General features: G+C 41.0%; 1 protein-coding gene across 2 annotated transcripts in view; it reads left to right on the top strand.

Moving 5' to 3' along the window:
* The window catches only part of STK38L (serine/threonine kinase 38 like), a 60079-nt gene extending 47633 nt beyond the window's left edge, over window positions 1–12446 (top strand). For both annotated transcript variants that reach the window (XM_061582201.1, XM_061582202.1), the window contains 5 exons: window positions 31–148; window positions 340–463; window positions 5339–5434; window positions 7864–7955; window positions 9616–12446. In XM_061582201.1, coding sequence (XP_061438185.1) covers window positions 31–148; window positions 340–463; window positions 5339–5434; window positions 7864–7955; window positions 9616–9743 — 558 coding nt within the window. In that variant the 3' untranslated portion in view covers window positions 9744–12446. The remainder of the gene's footprint in view (window positions 1–30; window positions 149–339; window positions 464–5338; window positions 5435–7863; window positions 7956–9615) is intronic.
* Window positions 12447–16299: the final 3853 nt, after the last annotated feature.

Genomic DNA, 16299 nt, shown 5'->3' with positions numbered 1-16299 from the left:
ATTTCTCTCTTAAAATCATCTTATTTTCAGGCCTATTCTACTGTTGGGACCCCAGATTATATTGCTCCAGAAGTTTTTATGCAAACGGGTTACAACAAATTATGTGACTGGTGGTCTTTGGGAGTGATTATGTATGAAATGCTAATAGGTAAGAATTAATCATTTTTTCCCTTTTCTAAGGAAATAACTTTTTATTTGATGATTTTGGTGGGAGAGCCAAGGAAAGAACAGCGGAGTTAATATTGGGCCCTGTGTCAGATTTATAACATTTCCTGTAATTTAGTCTAATTTTGACATTCAAATGGGTACATCATTTTTTATTTTCTTACATTTCTACAGGTTATCCCCCTTTCTGCTCTGAAACACCACAAGAAACTTATAGGAAAGTTATGAATTGGAAAGAGACTCTAGTATTTCCACCTGAGGTGCCCATTTCAGAAAAAGCCAAGGACTTAATTCTAAAGTGAGTTGATAATGCTTCTGAATATTTGACGTTTTATTCCACTTCTTTTTTTCTGTATGCAGAACGAACACATTGATGCACAGTTTAGTTAGCACTAAACATGTAATCTTGGACTCCTGTTGTTACCTTAGGGCAGGTATGGGGAACCTTTGGCCCTCCGGATGATCCTGAACTACAATTCCCATTAACCTCCAGAAACATGGCCAATGATCAGGTGTGATGGGAGTTGTAGTTCAACAACATCTGGAGGGCTGAAGGTTCCCCACACGTGCCTTAGCGCTATGGGAGCTTCTGCCATGCAGATCCAAATGCACATGAGAGGGACTGCTAACATACCTACTTTCCACAACAGTATTGCTTTCTGTAGAAACTTAAATGATAGAGTGGAAGGTAAGTGAATGGGAAGCCTTTCCCCATTAATTCAGGCTTCCAATGCTGTTGGAGCTGATGCAATGTCAGAAAGTATCCCCAGTTTTCACACAACCAAATAAAATTTGCTTTGCCAATCCAGATTTTGAAGCATGGTGAATCCCAAGAATGATAAGCTGTTGAAATTAGTATAGAAAACAAAAAAATTCTACTGAAATTAGATGTAGAAGCAACATACATTAAGGCAAAATGTACTTCCTTAAGAGGCCTTCTGGCGATGTTCACTTGTCTGATGTGAGCAAGGCAGCAGGCTGGCTTACCCAATTTAGCAACGTAGACATCAATGTTTCTGGCATTTCTTATTTATTTTAAGCATTTTTACCCTGCTCTTTAGCCAGAAAGGCTCAGCTTACAGGAGATCAATAAAAACAAGAACCAAGATAGTCCCTGCCCACAGACTTACAATCTAAAAGACATGACACAAAAGGAAAAAGGGGTTGGAAGGAAAACAAGTGAACTTGGGCATTGGTTCTTCATGACCAGCTTAAGTGGAAACAGTTCAGGGAGGGGAGAATCCAAACAGAGTTAGTATCTCAGCAGAGCCGATGGAGTGGGCTCTCATCCCATCTCTCTCTCTCTCTCTGCTGCGGCCAGATACAGCTTCTGTAGTTTGAGCAATATGCTGCTGATTAACATGTTTGTTGTATTCAGGAAAAACTGGCTAGACTTGATTCTGATAAGGCATCTCTTATGCTCTTGTTTGTAACACAGGAGAAGAACGGAGGATGCTAAAGTAACGCAGGATGATTTTGCAGGCGATTTAAGTGCAGGAAGGAACAGAAAACTTAACACCGCAAACTTCACTCTGTGTAGCAATTCTAAGGGCCTTTCCACATGTCACTTAGTTTTGCCCTTCATTTGACATACAGCTCCATGTATCTTATCTCAAGATTCTAGTTCAGTTGATACTGCAGTTTTCTAGCACTAAGCTTGTAATATCCCCCCCAAGTATAATGCTGTTCCTTCCCTATCCCATACACCCTGCCTGTCTTAGAATGCACTCAATTCTATTATGATGGAAAGCTGTGTACTCCAGCCTTATGCCAATGCAGGGCAAAACTGACTAAATGTGAATGCAAAGCTGGGAGGGAAGGAGGAAGAGGTTGAAGCAGTCATAGTGGCCTGTTGAATTTTTCCAGTTCTGAATTTTAGTGTGAAAAAATGAATTTTGTTGGGCCTCCTCCCTCTTTTTTTAATTGGTTTTTGTGCTAGTTTTATGTTATTTGCAGCCCTGCCTAGACTGTTGCTACATGTGGTCTCTGCATGTATGCATGCATGATTTAAAGGGGATCCTCCTGGCTGTAACTGTGTAACACAGTTGGTTACTTATTCCTATGTGGACTAAGATGCAGGAACTCTGTATGGCTGATGTCAGTTGGAATGGCTTTCACAGTGGCTGCTCTAGGCATACAGCATAGTATTGTGTTGTAGTAAAGCTGTCTTTCAATTAGCCCAGCAGCAGGAGTTTTAGGGGAGAGGCAGTGGGCTATCCATAGCTAGGTTTGGCCTAGAATTCACTTGGCTGGGGAGAAAGAAAATGACACTTGGTAGGATCTAGCACACCCTAGAAACACTCTTCCTTCTTGACTTTGCTTATCTTGAAATGCGGCTCTGTTCTGTTTTCACTCGCCCCGAGTTGTCTTTACAAGCCAATTTCTCTCATCTCCCAGGAATCATGCTGGGCACTCTTCCTTTTACTTGTCACACCATACCTGAGGGGGCCACGGTACTGAAGCCCCACCTTCTGGAGCAAGCCATGCTTAGAAGTGTTTTCTACCCTTTATTATTTTGCTGCTAGCACAGGATTGTTCTTTATTCAATGTTGTATGAAATAGTCAGTTACAATGGGACTGACTCCCCAGATTGTTTGATTACCTGTCTGAAGTTGCTCCATGCTGGTACGCAAGACAACTTGCTTCCGTGCTAGAAATATACAGGGTGTTGTTAGTCTGTATTTTGATACTGTGAAAATGGAGTCTCTGATAGCAGCTTACTAAAACTGGGCACACCTCCTAATGGAATCCCCAGGAATATGTATGAAAACAAATCTCCTACAAAGCTGCCTTAGACACAGTCTGTCCCTTGTCCTTCTAGTTCAGCACAGTTAGTCGTTGATCCTTTAACTGAAAATGCCAGGGACTGAAAGTGGGACTGCAATATGTACAAAGCAGCATATGATCTACCATTCAGCTTCAGTTGCCAGTCATGCAACTCCTTCATAAACAGAGACCTCCATAGTTTCTGTTTAAATTGCATCTCAGAACTTCCTTTCTTTATCACTGTGGCTATAGGTCTGATATTGTTTCGAGCCTTTACCTTCCACACCCGCTTGTATTGAAAAGGTTAACTTCTTAACTTTGAATCAGCCCTGGATATGTCACAAGCTAAGTGCACAATTACCTGGTCGTTGTAATGGTTTAAGGAATTTGTTGTCAGTCAGTGTCTAAAGAAATGTTAATAAGACTTTTTTTTAAAAAAAATTGCCATGTGATGAAATTGAAATTAGAGGAGTACAACTGAGTATTGGGATGAAACACTCCAAAATACTGATATACTTTAATTTTATTTATATAATTAATTTATATTATTTAGTAGCATCTCTTCAATCATAGCTTTCAGAGGAGCTTACAAAAATAAACGTAAAATTGCAATAAAATCTAGCAAAGACAAAAGTGAGAGGTAGTTAAAAGAAACTATTTATTATTATTATTATTATTAAATTTATAATCTGCCCTTCCTTCCAAAGAACCCCAGGGTAGCAAACAACAAACAATGAAACATCTTAAAAACAATTCTAATACAAATGCAGATTGGGAAAGATCTCTACTTAAAAGGTTTGTGGGAAGAGGAAGGTCTAGCCCAAAATAACCACAAAACTAAAAGGCCTGGGCAAATAAAGATTTCACCTGACACCGTAAATAAAATGCAGTATCAGGCTACTCTTCCAGGAAAGGAAGTTCATACAACTTCCTCAGGAATGGGGAACATGTGACCTTCTAGAAGTTGTTGAACCACAGTTCCCATCATCCTTGCGCATTGACCCTGCTGACTGGGGCTGATGGGAGTTGTAGTCCTAGAGCCACAGTGTTCCCACCTCTGACCTACATTATTCTTCCCAGCATGTGTGTGATTTACAATAACAGAGGGAATAAAACCACAGTTTTATAAAATGAATAAAAACATAACAGCATAATATAAAACTGGCAATAAACAGTTAACTTATTATATTGAACACTTTAACCTACTTCTCCCTTCCTGACAGAGATGTTCAAAGTGGTTAACGAAATCAACATTTTTATATCTGTGCACCTGCACCCCCCCCCCGTATGGGGCTTCCAGGGGTCTCCCTTGCAGGCCACTGACCAGGTCTGTCCACATCCCGCCACAGTGTAGCACCAGGTCCTAACAAACCACCCACTGAGCCTGAAGGACAGTTAATTCTTAAAGCCAACTAAACTGAGAAAAGACAAGAAACTTGCTTTGTAGTCCATCAAGGGCTTAATAACCTGAGCTGTGACCTGGGAACTCCTCAGTTGAATAACACCTCTGTTATCCGCTAGGTGACCTTAAAAAAAAACAGTTACATGTTTACATATTATTCTTGCCCCACTTTTTTTCAATTATATATATAAAAAAATCACTAGGCAACATCCAACAATAACATTATGAAATCATAAAAAAATAAAACAGGTAGCAGAAAATGACAGACGAATAAATCATAATAGTTTTAAAATAAAATGGTAACAGCAATAAAATCAGCATTGCTGTTTATTAAAAGCATGGGCAAATAACTTGGTGTATTGTCTCTCGGCCAGTCCCCTTCCTGAAATATGGAGGCAATACTGATATACCTTGCAGGATTGCCATATAGGTTACAGGGTGTGTGTTTTCTAAAAAAAGAAATGTACACTCTAATCCTAAATGTTAATGATGTAGGTCATGAATCTTGTTAGCCCATTATCAGTTTTGTTTGCAAAAATGGTATTTTTCCAATAGAAGATTGGCTACCTTCTATTTTTATCACTCTTCCCAACGGATTGGTGGGAGGAGTGTCATGTACAGAGATCTATCCCTTTTTGTTTGTCTATATAGTCAGCTGCTGTATAGCCACCTCTCCCACAAGTCCTCTGATACATATGGAAGCCGGGGGGGGGGAGGGGGAGACTGGTTTTAAAATCTGCACCTTTGTGTATGCAGAAAATAGGGAACTATGGGAATGTCTTACAAGCAGCACATCAGTTTTCTGAGAATTCAAGGGAATTGACTGGACAGGGCAGTTTCCTGGTGTGGGTGGTGATCTCTGTTGGCAACCAGATCTGTGGTTCCCTGAGTTTGATTCAAACTCACCAATTTTCAAAATACATCCCTGTCTTTTTGAAACATTGGTTTATCTTTCATTGTTGACTATCCCAGTTGTAACATTTTTTCATCCTTTCTCTCTTTTAGATTCTGCACCGATGCAGAAAACAGAATTGGTAGCAATGGAGTGGAAGAAATCAAGAGTCACCCATTTTTTGAAGGTGTCGACTGGGGACATATCAGGTACAGGCACTGAAAGATTAAAGCAGGGATGGGTAACCTTCTTAAGCCCAAAGACTGCATTTCCTTGTGGGTAATCTTCTGATGTCTCCTGCCAGTGGTGGATGGGGCCAGAGGCAAAAAGTGGGTGGAGCAACAGATGTGACTCTTACCTTTGTACTGTATGCTTCATTCCAGCAGAAGTTAGAGGTTTCTACACAAACACCTGTGCTTGCACACACTTCTCCACCCAGGCAAGCAAGAGGCATCATCACAGTTCAAGTACACCTGCCAGCAAGGCAAAAAGCACTTGAAGGTGTGAAGCAGGGTTGCTTGTGAGGGTTGTGTCCTGGGAAGAGTCCCAAGGGGTGGCTGTAGAGAGGTCTGAAGGGCTGCACTGAGGCATGAGGTTCCCCACCCCTGGATTAAAGCATAGCCGTGAGAGAGAGCAGTTGTGTCTCAAGCATCTACATGATCTGAAAAGTTGGGGACAAAGCACCTGACACACATTCACAATCTGGTGGAAATCAGGGGGCAAAGCAGCAAGTGAACAGGTACTTGTGTGAGGGTATATACCTAAAAGAACCAGCTTCACACACCACAGTTCAAAGCCACAAATGTATTCCATAAACTAATATGCAACTTTCTAGTTAGTATGGGGAAAATGGGGAAATCTTGGGAGTTTTTTTAGAAGTGCTTGGTAGTGATTGTAAAGAGGCAGTTAATAAACATAAAATGCAGTATGGACAAAGAGGGAGAAGAAAAAAATTAACATTAGGGGGAAGGGTATGTATATAAATGTTCCATTGTTAGTCAGCAGGAGTTGAAATACTCAGGCCTTGTTACAAGGCTTAATATGTAATCAAAACACCAAGTCTTCTCAATTATGACGGAAATAGGTAGAGTCAAATTATTAAATCCAGATCCTGTTTTCCATGTTGTATGACTCCCATAGTGAAGGGCTGGATGGTTTGCCTCAAACTGTATCTTCCAGTTCCTAAGCAAACAGCTGGAGATGGGCAGGTCACCTGTGACTCGCATCAGACTAGCTTGAAAACAAGCCAAGCCATTTCCTGTAATTGGGAGATGGCATGGTTTATTACCAAGTCTTTTCAGTTCGACACTAACTCGCTCTCCCCCCCAACTTGATAGTTGGTGATTGCTAACAAGCTTCCTAATTCCCTTGCTGTCAAATGGCAGTTTTGTGTGGCCAGGAAAGATCTCTTCATTTGAACTCAATAGACTGTACCTGTGTAAACTGCCCCTCCCTGCAGAGGACTATCTTGCCCCTATGAGCTTTTTGGACCCTCCCAATCACTTTTGGACAGCAAGGGATTGTAGGAGGCTTGCAGTACTCATTGGACTGCCTTTTACAGCTTTGTGCAGGCAGAAGTAGTCCTGACACTACTTGGGGTATCAAGGGAAAGACTGTAACTCAGTGGTAGAGCATCTGTTCTGCATGCAGATAGGGCTAGGAATGTCTTTTCTGAAGCCCTGGAGATCCACTGCCAGTCAGTGTAGACAATACTGAGCTAGATGGACCAATGGTCTGTCTTGGTATAAGGCAGCTATCTGTGTTCTTATGATAATGCTACTCCCGGTTGCCTTTGATAGCTTTGGCCAGGAAGGTGGCCCAGGAAGGTTCTGAGTAGGGCTGCTGGCTGTGTGAAGTTGTTTTTGGAGCTTAGAGCTGGGTGGGTTGGGATTGGGTTTTAATCCTAGGCAGAAAAGAATTCACAGGTTTGTAGTGCTTGCTATGAACCGCCAGAGCTCATATCTTGTCCTGAGCCCAGCAAGCTATGCTGGCGTCTTTGCTGACCCGCCTAGAAAATGGACTATCCACCTTCCCTTTTACATATCTTTTGACTTGAGATGCATTAAAAGCATATGGTCAAAGAAACATACTGCTCCTCCAGCTCGCCTGTAGCATTGCTTTATATTCTATAAGGATGTAAGGATAGTGGCGGTGTGTTCTATATAATGGAAAGACACACATTGTAGTGAGGATAGATTATACAAATGACATACCCAATTAGTTATATAAATCTGCTTCCTAGTTGCAGGTTTTCAGTAGGATACTGACTTATGTAGCAAAACGTGCAATGCTTTGGGTGAAACAACAGGTGTAAAGATTGAAGTTAGATGGCTGGTAAATTTTCTCATAAAGGAACAGAACTAGGAAAAGGCAGAGGGATGGAAGAGTCTTCTCTGGTTAGCCAGTAATGCTGTATGGCTAATTCATCATTAGATATGGCAGTGCTGCCATTGTATGTATTTAAAAACAGGATTAAGACTGCAGTCCTAAATACAGTTACCAAGGAGTAAGTCCTGTTGAGTTCAACACAGCTTGGTTCTGAGTAAACATGCTTACAATTGCAATGTAAGTTGTACTGTTAAATGATGGTAAAGTATCTCATGCTCTTTACTACTCTGATCTTTTTGTTTTGCTGTAGAGAGAGGCCGGCTGCAATCACTATAGAAATCAAAAGTATTGATGACACTTCTAATTTTGATGAATTCCCAGAATCAGATATTTTACAGCCAGGTAAAAGTGCACATGAATGCTGCAATACTCCTTAAACTAGTCCTGTAACTTTGAGAGTAAGGCCTTGCCTCAAACGTCTTGTTTTTATTAAATCAAGAACTTGTATGTACATGTAATCAATATACTCCTAGTTTGCTGCTGTTGGATCCTAAGCTTTTTTTGCTGTCTGCATTTACACCTGTTAGTACTGTTGTGTGTTATGCATCTGTTATTTTGATCTAAGTGATATATTTTTCCCTTCTTGAGCTACTTTGGCTACTTCTGTAGAAAAGCAGGATAAAGATAACAAAACTAAAGTGGCCCTCCATTCTAAATTTTACATGGATCAGAACAAGATGTATTGTAATACACTAAGGGTTTTATTTTGTCAGTGACTGGCCAAGCTGCCCTAACTTCACAGGAGGGTAGTGTATATAGAAAGGGTTCTACATGCTATTAGTTGAGCACATCCTACAGAGGGGCAGAGGAGGCAGAAGGAGTTTAGGGAAACTGCTGTGGGTTGTTTTTTTTAATTGTTCATAAATGTTTAAAACAACTAATAAAAATAAAGTGAGAAGGCCAAGGGTCTAGGAAATAATGAGGCAATGGACTGATGTGGCAGAAAAAAGGAAGCAGAAAGCCAAAGGAAAATGAGGTACTCCAGAGGGAAAGGGAGGAGTCTGAGAGAGAGAGGAAAGCTGCAGAAGCAAGAGAGCTTGATGTTCATGCACTTACGGCTAGCTCTTTGGGTCTAGATTTCTCCAGCAATGTGCTCAAAGCTGCACCACAATTTCAGCCTGGGATCCAAGTGAAAGGCGAAAGAATGAAAGGGGAGTAGTAGTCTGGCATTGATGTAAGAGAATTTGACTGCTAGCAGACTGCCTCATGAAGGTGTGTCGATGGTGTTCCTAGAAAGGCTTTGGACAGATTGTATGGTGCAAAGGAGAAATGGGAACAACTAGCGAACCTGTGTTCCCTCTAAACATTGCTGAACGACAACTCCCATCAGCCATGGTTGCTGGTGGTGAAAGGAGTTGTAGTTCAGCAACATCTGGAAGCGCAAACATTCCCCACAGCTGAGCTAGGAGGAGGCAGCTGCTTCTAGGCCTAAGGAGCAACATGGAAAACTCCTTCTGGCCAAACCATGTTTTCCTGTGAGGCAAGTTAAGAATGAAGTATGGGGTACATGGATCACTTGCCTATAATCGCTTGCTGACTTTGCTACTACTGCATGATGTTTCTTGCTTCTAGGTTTATCTCTGTAGAAATCAAAAATATTTTATCTGAAGGGAGGTGGTAAACATGGTTGCCCTTAGCAGGCTTCCAGCTAGTAATTCTTACTCTAAGAACAAGGAGCTTGGGGATAATGCAGATTTAAAAGAGCAAGATCATAGATATACTTAAGAGCATTATAGATGAAAAGTATGTTATCCCAAGCATTCTGAAGGGGTCCAGGTTTAATGAGTGTAGTTATCTTTGTTTACCCTTGGATCTCAAGTAAACTCTGTACAATGCTGTACCCTTTTATTTGTGTAATTTAAAAGTTCGTGTTCCTCTCAGATAGTGCAAATTATTTAGGTTGAAACCCATCGTCAGTGACAATTTACCTTGACACTGCTTGGAATTTGACTTGGTGCATAAGCATGTGTATTTAAAATCTCTCTCTGTCTTTGCATTCTAGTGCCAAACACCACAGAACCTGACTACAAGTCCAAAGACTGGGTTTTTCTTAATTATACCTACAAGAGGTTTGAAGGGCTCACTCAGCGTGGCTCCATCCCTTCTTACATGAAAGCAGGAAAGTTGTGAAACACTGCAGAAATAATACATAAATAAGAACTCAGGTAGCTGCTACATCATGGCATAGATCTGGATACAATGAAATGGTCACGCAGATGGACTGATGCACATTGCTCTCACAGAGAAATTAGGAAATTCTACCGGATTAGGATTCCTAAGACTACTACAAGAATTAGTTGGCAGTGCCAGCTGGCTTTTCTCTTTTTTTTAATAGTGAATATTTTTGTTAACTTTATTATAACAAAGGTACTGGAATAAAAAAAGGAATGGACATCCTCTTTGTATCTGCACTGCCTGTGTGTGTATAAAGGTCAATTATGCCTCTGTTTATATTGTGGCTCTGTTTGTACTGTAATGTGTCTAACTTGCCCAGGAATTAAAAGCATATCACATTTGTAAGAAGCAACATTATCTGTTTCTTGATAATGTTACCCATTGTGTGTTTAACCTGGGCCTGGTTTTTAGATATGCAGTATGAAACTAGAAGCCACTTTTTTGTAATGTCATTTGATGGGTTTCCTATAGCTAAAGTGTGATGACATAAGACATTGTCATGGAGTTCCTTAAAAAAATATTATTATTTGGTTCAAACTAGCTATTTTAAATGTTTTTCTCTGCGCTTAGTGGCTTATGCCAGCCTTTTCCAACCAGTGTGCCTCCAGATGTTACTGGACTACAATTCCCATCTTTCCTGACCATTGGCAACGCTGGCTAAGGCTGATGGGAGTTGTGGTCCAACAACATCTAGAGGCACACTGGTTGGGAAGGGCTGGCTTATGCTCTAGCTCAGGGCTCCTAGGTATAACACTGAAGATATGTTGTACTTCAGACTGCAGCTGGTAGCCTAACTGGTGTAGAACTGGAATCTGTGACACAGTATATTTAGCATTATAAACCTCTGCTAAGGCAGCTGTAATTCTTTTATTTTCAGGGGAGAAATGGCACTGTGGTCAAATCAAAGATAATGTAACAGCTTCAGAGCGAGGAAATTGCAAAAAAGGAAAAAAGCTGGGACAGGGACAGACGAAGCAGCAGCAGATGCTTTTGAATATCAATGTACAACATACCTTTTGCTTGTTTCATTTTCTTCCCTCCTCCTGAATTAATTTCCATGTAATGGTTTTGTGCCATGTTATTCTCCTTTGAGTACCAAAGATCCTGAAATGGCTTGATTACAAATGTATGCAGTTCTGTTCACCAGAGGTATATGCGGTTCACTTCTCATCAAAATGGGGTGTTAAGATTGAAGTTCCTTCACGGTTTTTAGCATGTTGGGTTAATTCTTATGAATTGAAATCCTGGAGATGACTGCCAACTTAATGAGGCAAGGGTTCAGTGGCTAATCTTTCTGCATGTGGGGAGTTAGAGATGAACTGCAAAATTGGAAGTGTTGCGTAGCACAACCCTCTTTGTAAGCAGACCACTTCAGAATGCAGGGTGGTGGGCAAGTTGAATCTTCTAAGTTAAAGAAAAAAATGAAGAACATCCCTGCATTTAAAGAACTAGCAGCATGTTGGAAAGAAGTCTAAAATTATTCTTTCTTACATGCTATCCTTCTATAGACAAACAGGTTTCATGTGAAGGAGCATTCAGATATGTAAGCTTCCATGTTCAGTCCCCCATCTGCCTGTTGAAAATAGTCCCAGAAGAGCTGTGCAAGAAATAAATGCATAGTTCTATATGTGGAAATGATGCAGAATCTATCAATGTTGCTAGCATTTGAAATCTAATATTGCTTGAGAAATTGCACTGTTCATTTTGTCTTGCTAGAGAACTAGGTAAACCTTTTCTTTTCTTAGGTTGGTTACATAAGGCCACAGTCTTATACAAGGATACAATGAGAGAGATCATGGTGTCAATTAAGATTAACATTGCTAATGAATCACAGAAAACTTCATATCCTGCTTGAGCCCATGATTAGTCATAGTTTTATTTCAATTTCCTATGGTGTCTGACACACTACCCATGATCCAAAGTGCTGCAGCACATCAGAAGGTGTCAAAACTGGCCCTGATGCTGCTCTTCAAAGGGAGCTGTTTGCAAATCCATATACCCACTTCCAGTAGTCCGTACCACTTCTTGGATGGCAGTGGGGGGGGCGGGCTAGCTCAGAGATGGAGAATCTATGGCCTTGTAGATGTTTTTGGACTCCAGCTGCCATCAGCCCCAGTCAGCATGGCCACTGATCAGGGATAATGTGAGCTGTGGTCCAACCATATCTGGAAGGCCATAGACTCTCCATCTCTGGGCAAAATAGTGATACTCTGAGGAACAGATCTGGCCTGAGCGTGCTGCTTGCTTATCTTTATATTATGAACATGTTTGGGGCTGTCTTTGTTTTTTAAAATACTAGAATCCACAATAGCCCAAAGTGCATGAAAGGACATGGAAAACTGTGTGAATGGGCTTTGATTTTGCTCTTTGATTTATTTTTTTCTCACACAAATGTGCACAGCTCTTCCCAAGTAAATAATCAGTGGTTAAAAAGTACTCTCATTTTTATGAACATTTAAACAGATTGTACCTTGACCTTGTTTAACGTTGATTACATTTCAATACTTTACCTGAAGAATTGAATGACAATTATTATTTCTTTCTTTCTAGACAAATTCAGTAGTTGTGGTTTGGGAAAAGTTACAATAAAAAGCATTATAAAGATTTATATAAGGCTTTTTACAGCATATTAAATAAACATGGGATTCTTTTGTACAAGTTGTATTTTGTTAACACTTACTAGAACATGCCAACTGGATTAAAATTGGGGAAGAAATTTCCCCCTTCTGTTCTATACAGCATCCAAAGGGCTTTAATGGGTTTTGACCAATGTTCTACTTATCATAGGTTTCAGTGTCATACCCTGAAAATTCTACCCTGCCTAAACGACCTTTTTTATATCTTACGCTGCTTAGACTTTGGTAGATAACACCCACGATTACTACAGAAGATCAACATGAAGCAACTATTGCTAACCTCCATTATTAATATACCGTGATATAGCTCTTACTGAGCTGTTGAGCTACAGTTGTGAGATCCTGTGGGCAAGTGCTCCCTGTAGGATGGTTGAGGGAAGGCTAGGCCAGAACTATTATTTCTAAACCTGCTTAGATCCCCTACTAGCAACCTAATAATCCAGTGAGCGATAGATGCACCATGTTATGTTGCTGGTTGTACAGTAGTTTATGTATACCCAATGCACACTAGTGGCAGTGTATTGCAGTGAAAGCTCAGTAATGGTGAACAAGATTTCCTGCCATTATTAATCTTCATAAAGATGATCCTGATAAAAGGAACACTGGGGTTGTATGAACACAACCTGAGAATCAATTCACTATTCTTTTAACTTTATAAAAATACGTATATCCCACTTTTCAATTCTGTTGTGGCTGACAACACAAAACAAAAACATTCCAGTATATTAAAATTAACCAATATTCCAAATATACCCAATTTACAATAATACTGTCAACACCTAGATAATCCAAAGAGACATCAGTTTTCAGATTTTTATCACTCATTGATTGCTAAAGGCTTAGAATAAAGTCTTTTTGAATTGGAACTGACAGGTTGATAGTGTAGGTGTCTCTTGAATGTAGTTAGGGAGAGAGGGTGAGATTGTGAATGTTTCACAGAAAAGAGCCTTTCTCCTGTAGACACCTAGCTAGGTTCTGAAGGGGAGGCACCTAGAGCCTCTCTAGATGGTCATACAGGTAGGTTTACAGGGAGCAGCTGGTCCTTCAAATATCCGGGTTCAAGGCCATTTAGGGCTTTAAATGTCAAAACAACACTTATAATTGTGCTCAAAAATAAAAAGGTAACCAGTGAAGATCTTTAAACCCTGGTCTAATGTGACTGAAGCTGCAGACGTTGATTAATAACTGGGCAGCCACATTTTGAACAAACTGAAGTTTGAAACACACTTCAAAGACAGCCATTGTGATAATCTTAGTGCAGCCTTTCCCAACTAGTGGGCCACCAGATGTTGTTGGACCACAACTCCCATCAGCCTCAGCCAGCATTGCCAATGGTCAGGAAAGATGGGAATTGTGGTCCAACAACATCTGGTGGCCCACTAGTTGGGAAAGGCTGTCTTAGTGATTATCAGTGATGCAAAGATACCTGCACAGATAGAGCTGCAGCTGGTGCACTGGCCAAATCTGGTGAAAAATTATTTTTGGCAATGGACACTGCTGGAGCATCCAATGAGGACAGATATAATAGCATCTCCAAGCTGCAAACCCAATCTTTCAGTAGGAGAAAATCTACCAAAACAGGATGAACACCATCTTCCAGAACAACTTTGTCTGCAGCAGCCAATGCATGCAAAATATTCCCAACATTGCAATGAACAGAGAAATCTGTGGGTGTAGAGGAGCTTAATGTATGCATCTGAGCACGTGCACAGAGCCTCATGACTGAGCTTTAACTGATGTGATTAATCAAAATTCAATTATTCACCCAGGATGGTGGTTGCAAAACTAGTTTATTGTGAACCCCGAGGATTACTTGGATACTGTTGGGGATTACTCAATGAGAGATCAAGTCACGGTGGACACACTTCCATTTAAAACAAACTTATAAACCACTTCTTATTTTCCCCTGCAGCATGCATCAGCAGAAGCATGTTGAGCATTTTAGGGTGCACACTGCTGTGTGATGGTGAAACTGAGCAGGCTTATGGCGCAATCAAACTGGTATATATGATGGGTTGAGGGGAAACAGGATGTGGTGTATCCCCGGCAGGGGTGTGTGTGTTGGCACAGCCTGGCTGCACACAAAGTCCCACACTCAGGCCTAGCTAGGGAAATCCACCGCCAGCCCGGCTCAGTCAAGACTAGCACAAATCAAACCAGTGGCAAGCCTGAAAAAGGGGTGTTCTGGGACAGTGTCGGGCAGAATTGAGGAGAGGGGAACTTATGCTGCATCCTGAGCATGTTTGGCTCGGTCCTGCAAACCCCAATCCTGGCAGACGATACAATGGGGGAAAGAATGGCAGAAGGAAACTGGCATTTCTTTTCCCTCTGCTGAGCTCTGGCAGTGCAGGCAGTGTGCTCTCCTGGGGGCTCCTGATAGGAGGTAGGATCATGTGGCAGAACCATATGCCACCTTCCCTTTTGCTGGCTCCATGTATGCCAGCCCTCTCTGAGTAGGATTGCTCTGTTATCCAGTATTCTCTGTTAACTGATTATGCAACCTAGCACACAACCCACAATCCTCTGCAATGAGCAGAGGTTCTGCAGTAGATTCCTTGGACGGCATATTGATGTCAAAAGGGTTCCCTGAACATAGAAAGTTTGAAAACCACTGACCTAAAATACCAAAATATTGCTGACATGTCATGACTAATCTGGCACTAGAAAGTCTCTGGATACTTTACGTATAAGAATAGTTTAAGGAGTTAATTGGTGCTGATCTAGCAACTATATATTTTGGTCATTCAGTGATATGGTGATTTCTAGGCTTAAAACAAGCTGGACTGCTGTTATTACTCTCTGGTTATCTCTAACTGCTAGGCTTTCCTATCTTTGGCTATTGTTGTCTTGACCAGAGGTGTATTCAGTCCCTATGTCTAAGAGACAGTTCCATTGGTCCAGCTGACCAACTGTTTTTCTAACCTCATGCTGGTCAAAGAAATGTTCAATTTCATACACACTTTTTTAAAAATTGTATTTCAACTACTTTTACATTTGTTTAGTTCTGATGTAATAAGAAAAGCTCTTTATATAAGACTGTTGATTCAAAAAATTGTAATGTCTGTTTGAGCTGCCCTACCAGATGTAGAAGAGCAATGGCAGGCTACAAGGAATCAAAGGAGAACATGTTGCACTTGAAAATTGTTATCATCTCCAAACCAATTATGTGAAGGTTGGTGTAGTGTATTGGTTAGTGTGAGATGTCCCTGCTTATTTACAAGCGCTCACTGTGAATGAAGCAACACTAAGTAATTCAACAGTAGTTTCCTGCCACCATTGTCTTCTCAGCATGTCATCCAACTAAGCTACTTTGAGTAGTTTGTGGCCTTTTACAACTCGGAGCTTAGAGATTAACTCCTGACTGTATGTGATTAGAGTTGCTCAGTCTAGGGGTATATTCAGGGCTCCTTGTAGTTATTTTGGATGGTTTTTAGTTGTTGTGGTCTCAGGATATCATAAAGGTGTTCAGAGAGGTGTAGACAGCTACCTGCTTGTACAACCTTTGCCCTTCATGGCTGATAATTAGCAAAAAAGGGTTGACTGATTTGGGCCCAAGCAGTGTTGTGAATACTTTGTTGTGAAAAGGGGTGGTCTTAACTGCCTTAAAAGAGACATTAAAAGAGACTGCCTTATGAGGTTGCTCCTTAGAGTTCCCTCCTTAGACCACTGTCAAACACAGGGGTTCACAGAGGCATGCAGCTAATGAACAGATAAGGCCAGACCATAAATCTGCCAGGCAGGAGGAACCAGGGGGTCAGCCAGCATGTTTTACTGTTTGGAAAGTGCCAAAGGAGGAGGCAGAGGAGTCCTTAAGGGAGTCCAAATGTCCGGAAACCAAGAGATACGATCAGGCAGGGCAGGGTTCAAGGCATGGG

The sequence above is a fragment of the Rhineura floridana genome, chromosome 8 (assembly GCF_030035675.1).
Source record: "Rhineura floridana isolate rRhiFlo1 chromosome 8, rRhiFlo1.hap2, whole genome shotgun sequence".
Taxonomy (NCBI): domain Eukaryota; kingdom Metazoa; phylum Chordata; class Lepidosauria; order Squamata; family Rhineuridae; genus Rhineura; species Rhineura floridana.
Note: the sequence above shows the minus strand (reverse complement) of the source record. Positions and strands in the feature narration are given on the sequence as shown.